Here is a 5,911-nt window from a genome sequence, read left to right on the forward strand (position 1 = left end):
GAAGAAGGCAGGAGAGAGAATCAACTGAATGCACTATTGTTATGAAAAAGGGGAAGTTTTTATTGGCAGATAGAGGAAGTTCAGTGACCAACACGACAAATGAGGATAGGAAAATCATACCAAATATCCTTTATTTGTTTAGAGAACAAACACAAGTATTTTTAACTACTTAAACACAGTTCCCCCCTTTAAAATGATCTTGTTCAAGACTTGTTGATGACATGACATTTTTATACTGAAAGATAAATTAAGACCTAAGATTCCATGTATTTTATGGCTGCACCATTTCATCCAGAGGAAACATTCTAGATATCTTACACATCATTTTAAATACATTTCCCTTAAATTCAGCTTGCCATATTTCTTAAAAACCTTTGGGAAGGTATTTAAAATAAAGTTCTGTAGGTTGGAACAAAGTACCTGGTGTATGGGTGTATCAGAATTTAAAGCTTCTGAACTAGAAATTACATTTAATTACAAATTTTAAAAAATCTCATCAGCATTACAGGATAACTTACCTGACACACAGTATTGTCCATTTCTTCTCTCATAATCCAAATATCTGATTATTACCTGTTTGGATAACAGTAAGGTACAGTAAGCCAGATAATGCTGTGCTTAACATTGCGTCAATGCCTTTTATTTCCACTTTTACTGTCCAGAAGCAAAGGTTTCAAAATAAAGTCACAAGACTGAAATAAGCTCCTCCCATAAATGTCAAATCAAATCAGCAAAACTCCCTGATTACTCAATAATAGAGCTGGCATTACACGTGCCATCATGACTACAGTATCTACTACTACTTATCACTTTACTGCTTATTGATTGACAAAGGGAGAGAAATGCTTCACAAAAGGTTTCCTTTATTCACAGAGACTTCACAGAATCATGGTCAATAGTTACAGTAATTCAGTAGCAGGTGTGTTTTAGGAGGTGTAAGGTTCAGCTGAGTGTCCCATAACAGTCATGGGAGATATGTCAAGTCAGGACAGTGCCATCAGGATACAGGTGTCATATACATGGACCTGTTTAATTACTGGAAGACAGTGTCCTGCATAATCAGTCTCATATCTAAAGTGCTACATTTAACAATCTTATTAGCCATCACAGGTGCACAAAAATCTCAATAGATTTACTTTAGAAATACTATCACATTTTGAGTAATTTTGCTAGGACTTTGCACTTTGCGTAAGTGTCAAATAATATTTTAAAAACTCAACAATGTTATTGTTATAATTCAATACAGCTGAGAGGAGAACATTTGGTACTTAGCAGCTGATTGGACATATGGGGACATTTCTGATGGGCAACATTTTGAAATATTTCACATCAACCACAAGGGTCATACAGAGACACAGTGAGACACAGTAAAAGCTGTGGCTATAAACACCTCACACAATACAAGTTCAAACAACAAAACGTTCGAACAACGGGTCTACAATCTTCATCTTAAACTAAAAGCTACATAGACTGGAGGTACTGACTGGACAGCAGTTAGTTCACTCTGCCTACAAAGTGTTGGGCTCACACTAAATAACAGAGATCCTTGTAGTTAAACAGGACTATAAATACTAAATTACTATATAACAGTAAAAACAAAACACATATCCACAGTGATTGTGTCTGCTTACACAAGATCAAAGCTGCTACAGGTTAGTCTGACCTCAAATCACCTGCTCCACACAAAGATTAGCTTTAGTCTCCATCGCAGTCTCCACAAAGGCACAGAGACCTCGTTGAGCACCATAGGACCGAGACCCACTTAAAATCCATCCCCACTGAGGATCTCACACCTGCCAGAATCTGAAACTCTACCCGCAGCGGGATGCAATTTCACACAGTGTGCCTCTAATGTCAACTGAAGGAGGACACTCGATGGAGGTTAAACTAAGCTTCAGGTGAGAGCACAGCTGTTTATCAGTTCGCCTCTGTACACACAACCCACATACACTTCACTGCTCCTCATCTCCGCAGTGCCACGTCAGCTTCTGCTCGTAGAAGTCAATGACCACCTGGGGACACCTGGCGCTGGCTTCGCGGGCCGGCAGCAGGGCCACATCATCTGAGTTCTTCCTGTGGGGAAACACATGGGAGAAGGAAACCATTAAGATGGCGGCCTCCTACTTTTAATGCATGTCAAATGTTTCAGCAGAAACACACACTCTTCTGTCAGTAGAAGAAAGGTTCGTGTGAAGGAGGAAAGGCTAAAGGAACTGAATCACAAATCGGTGCATTCTTTTCAGTACAGTGGGTCTCGGATTACAGTATTTCTTCAGATATCCAATAACAGTTATTCTGACTTAAAGGCATAATACAGCGGTTAAGTACTGCATTTCGATAAAGTTAACTTTTATCTCATTTTATTACATTTTATTGTGTACTATTCTTATGAATTTCTTCATCTTATGCAAAGCATTTTGATTTGTGTTGATAAATAAAAATAAAAATAAAAACTTGTCTTGCCTTGTATGCATCCAACTAAACCAAAATGCTAGAGCCTCCACTTCCCATAATGCCTTTACTGTAAAAATAAATTGGTGGGAATTCAGGCCAAAAACAATCCAGGAAGCTCAGTTTGAGTAACAGATCCATGATTTTGAAGGTCTATTAGACTGAATACTGCACAGCAGTTTACAATAGACAAATGATTTCACAACTCTGGAAAGTTATCATGGCAGGAATCTTTTTGTCTTAGACAGTAAAAACTCTGACATTAAAAAAGTTATCTACCAGGAATATGTGCGTGCAAATAATTGATTGGCAAACACAGTGGCTTGCTGGATGACTCTGCGTTGTCAGAGGAAGTGGTCAACTTTCTTGTCAGAGGAGTTTTCTTGCTGGAGTTCCCTTTGTTTGCCCCTTAATTCATGGTAAATGCTCACACCAGACCTTCTGTTTACAAAGCTAAGATTAATTTTCTCAAACATAGCAAACCTCCTTCAGAACCACAGATAAACTGTTTCCACAGGCTGAGTAGTACTTAGTACGTACCATGACTAATAAACTTATTATTACTTATGTGTAAAATTGTTGCAATTCCCCTTTAAAGATGCAAAGCATATGGACTGTGTCAGACATGCTCTCCATAATAAATTACTAATCTGAGGAATGTTTTGTCAGGTGTTTAATGTCAATGTCATCTGACTTTGTCTTCTTAGTTAATGATATATTCGCAGTACATGGTCGCACATGGTAAATGACACTGCACACCTACAACAACAAGACGAAACATCCCCATAAACCCGACAATAAATGCTCCCATCATCTTCGCTGTATGCTGAACATGTAAAGTGCAGATTTACCATCATGTAAACATGTACCCAACCCCTGGCATTCATTCAAGGACAGAGAAAAGAGGAAGCAGCAGAGTTACCATTTGACTAGGAACATGAGCTCTCCCTGTCTGTCTGTGGAGCCGATGATGCATTCAGGCTCGAGGTAAGTGCTGAGGTTAGTGGGGGTGTCTGACTGCTCGTCATTTGGCTCAAGAACATTGTTGTTGCTCTGCACAGTGTGAGCCTGCTGCTGGGAGTGCATGCAGGACTGCGAAGAGAATGACAAAGGACAAAGAAGCAGCAGTTAGAAAAAAACACAAAGACAGAACCTGCATCAGGAGACAGCTTAGTTGTGGTTTTTATTTTTTTACTGTACGTGGCATTGCGAAAAAAAGGAAATTTAATTGCTTTCACTTTCAGGGGCATTGCAAAACTAACCACCTTCACACACCATTTAGTTTCACATTCAGCCCTAAAACTCTCAAAAAAAAAGTAGGAACCGTCTGCCAACATTTGTCACATGATTTCACCTGACTCCAATGCAGCGTCCACCTAAAGCCATGAATGCACTCCAAAGGGATTCTAATAATACATTGTTTTAGGTGAGGAAGTTCTGTGAATAACATGAAAACAACATAAACTCACAGCCTCTTCACCCTGCATTTCTCACACTCACAATTTCCCTCTCTTGCTCTGTCATTTCTTCTTTGGGTATGAAATCTTCAGTCTGCTCTTCCTCAATCCCCTCTGAGAAATGGCTGTTTCTCAGGAACTCCTCGATGAGTTCAGGACAGTCCAGGTTGTCCTCAGGTTCCCATGTGTTCTCCGCACTGTAAATGCATCAAAAGGGAGGAGACAATACGCTTTAAAAAATCATGCATAACCGACAATTATTGCACAATATTAGCGAGAAAAATGCTGATCCTGCAACATTTGACTCACTCGGTGAAGCCTTTCCACTTCAGGAAGTACTCCACTCGGCCATTAAAGACTCTGCGGCGAATTATTTTTTCCACCACAAACTCCTGGACAACAGTAGTCTCCTCAGTCTTCCTCTGTTTGGCAGTCTGCTTCTTTCTCATCCTGCCTTTAAATATATATTAAAAAAAAGCAAATGAATGACGACCAGCTTGCGTTACTGGCAAGCCATTCAAGAGCAGATGGAAACAAAACATAAGGGGTCTTGTTTGTTTGTTTGTTTGTTTGTTTGTTTAAAACTCCACAGGGATGTCAGAAATAAACACTTTTATCTCCCTGTTGCTGGGGGGTTTGCAGAACAACACGGCAGTGGCGGTGAGTGCTCTGCTGTGCCCTTCAGACAATGATCCGCACACTTTTATTCTAGCGCTCCACCTGCTGTCTCTTTCGGGAGCACCACATACTACTCTCTCAGTCCGAACAACGCAACACGTTACTATCTCACAGAACAGTTCATTCAGACTGTTTTTAGCTAAGAGAATATAAGGTGCAAAAACATCAGCCCCCCCTAAAAAAAAAAACACGAGTGGAAACGTGCCAGCGTGATGCACAAGAACAATAATGCACGTACGCTTTCGGTGTTTACTTAATCTCTGCGGACAGGCTGCTGCTGCGGTGCTGCTCTGCTCTGTTCGGAGCCTGTCGCCGGAGACCTGCACATGCACACAGCGCCGTCGATGCTGCTCTGTGCGCAAATGTTTTTCGCTCGGCGTGTTTACATGAGCGAGACACAACTTTTCATGAATGAGTTAAAATTAAAGATGGCCGTGGATGCTCGGAGGAAGTGGTTGCCAAGGGAAAAGGTCATGCCAGGAAAACCGGGAGGAGACGACGGGGACGCGCACGCCGCCGACCAATCAAAGAGCAGTCCGCTCGTCCGTCCGCCTTCCTTCCCACCGCACCGCACCCCCTCCCACCTCCAGCCCAGTGGTCCGGAACAGCCCTGCCACCCATGGGCGTCAGCTTGGTATGGCAAGGGACTGTGCACACTTGGCATGTATCGCTAGGATCATTAACCGGTTCCAAAATATGTGATTGTTTGATCTTTAGATCGCTGTGGATGGGAGCAAATATGATAATGTGAAATATTATTTGGAAGCAACATATAATAAAATAGTACAATAAAATGCATTTAGAAATGTCATCGATATGAACGCCTTTCTGGTTTTCAAACAATATTAGATAGATAAGATAAGATTTACCACTATATATTATATTATATTATTTAAAGTAGCTTAGGTACAATTCTGAGGTGCTATTTACTTGTGTACTAATATGTTATGCTGCTTTATACTTTATACTATTGCACTACATTTCAGGGGAAAATGTTATTCTTCTATGACTTTTTATTCCACTACATTTATTTACCACTGTAGTTGGTAATTAGTTTATTTGCTGCTAAGGATTTTACATAAAAATATAAGATCATACTAAAATAGTAAAGACTAAATTATCCATAGGTACTTACAATTAGCTCCACTTTGATAACATTAAAATTCAGTTTAGGCATTAATAATTATATTAAAAATAAAAATATATATGATGAAAATAATACTATGTCGGGCCATGCAATGGTTTAATTCTTCTTATTGACAACTTTTACTGTTAAAACTTTTTTATAACTACTACTCAGAATTTACTGTAAGTACATTTTGTTA

General features: G+C 39.8%; 1 protein-coding gene across 2 annotated transcripts; it reads right to left on the bottom strand.

Annotated features, from left to right (window-relative positions):
* Positions 1-843: 843 nt before the first annotated feature.
* cbx3b (chromobox homolog 3b) lies at positions 844-5,054 on the bottom strand. 2 transcript variants are annotated; one of them, XM_035672545.1, is made up of 5 exons: positions 4,825-5,054; positions 4,218-4,358; positions 3,952-4,105; positions 3,374-3,543; positions 844-2,073 (listed from the first exon to the last, which is right to left on the bottom strand). In XM_035672545.1, exons 2-5 carry the CDS (start codon positions 4,355-4,357, stop codon positions 1,953-1,955), a joined length of 585 nt encoding a protein of 194 aa, XP_035528438.1. In that variant the 5' UTR covers position 4,358; positions 4,825-5,054; the 3' UTR covers positions 844-1,952. The 2 variants fall into 2 exon arrangements, with proteins under 2 accessions (XP_035528438.1, XP_035528437.1); XM_035672544.1 differs by having other exon boundaries at positions 4,218-4,362; positions 4,825-5,053.
* Between the last annotated feature and the right edge of the window lie 857 nt (positions 5,055-5,911).

Source organism: Morone saxatilis, unplaced genomic scaffold (genome assembly GCF_004916995.1).
Source record: "Morone saxatilis isolate NCDOM2014 unplaced genomic scaffold, NCSU_SB_2.0 Contig24, whole genome shotgun sequence".
Taxonomy (NCBI): domain Eukaryota; kingdom Metazoa; phylum Chordata; class Actinopteri; family Moronidae; genus Morone; species Morone saxatilis.

Excerpts from the sequence above, each read along its gene's own strand:
- cbx3b (XM_035672545.1), bottom strand. The coding sequence starts at position 4,357 with ATGAGAAAGAAGCAGACTGCCAAACAGAGGAAGACTGAGGAGACTACT. Across the intron at positions 4,106-4,217 it reads AAGTGGAAAGGCTTCACCGA|TGCGGAGAACACATGGGAAC; the intron begins GTGAGTCAAATG and ends ATGCATTTACAG. Across the intron at positions 2,074-3,373 it reads CTCATGTTCCTAGTCAAATG|GAAGAACTCAGATGATGTGG; the intron begins GTAACTCTGCTG and ends GTTTCCCCACAG.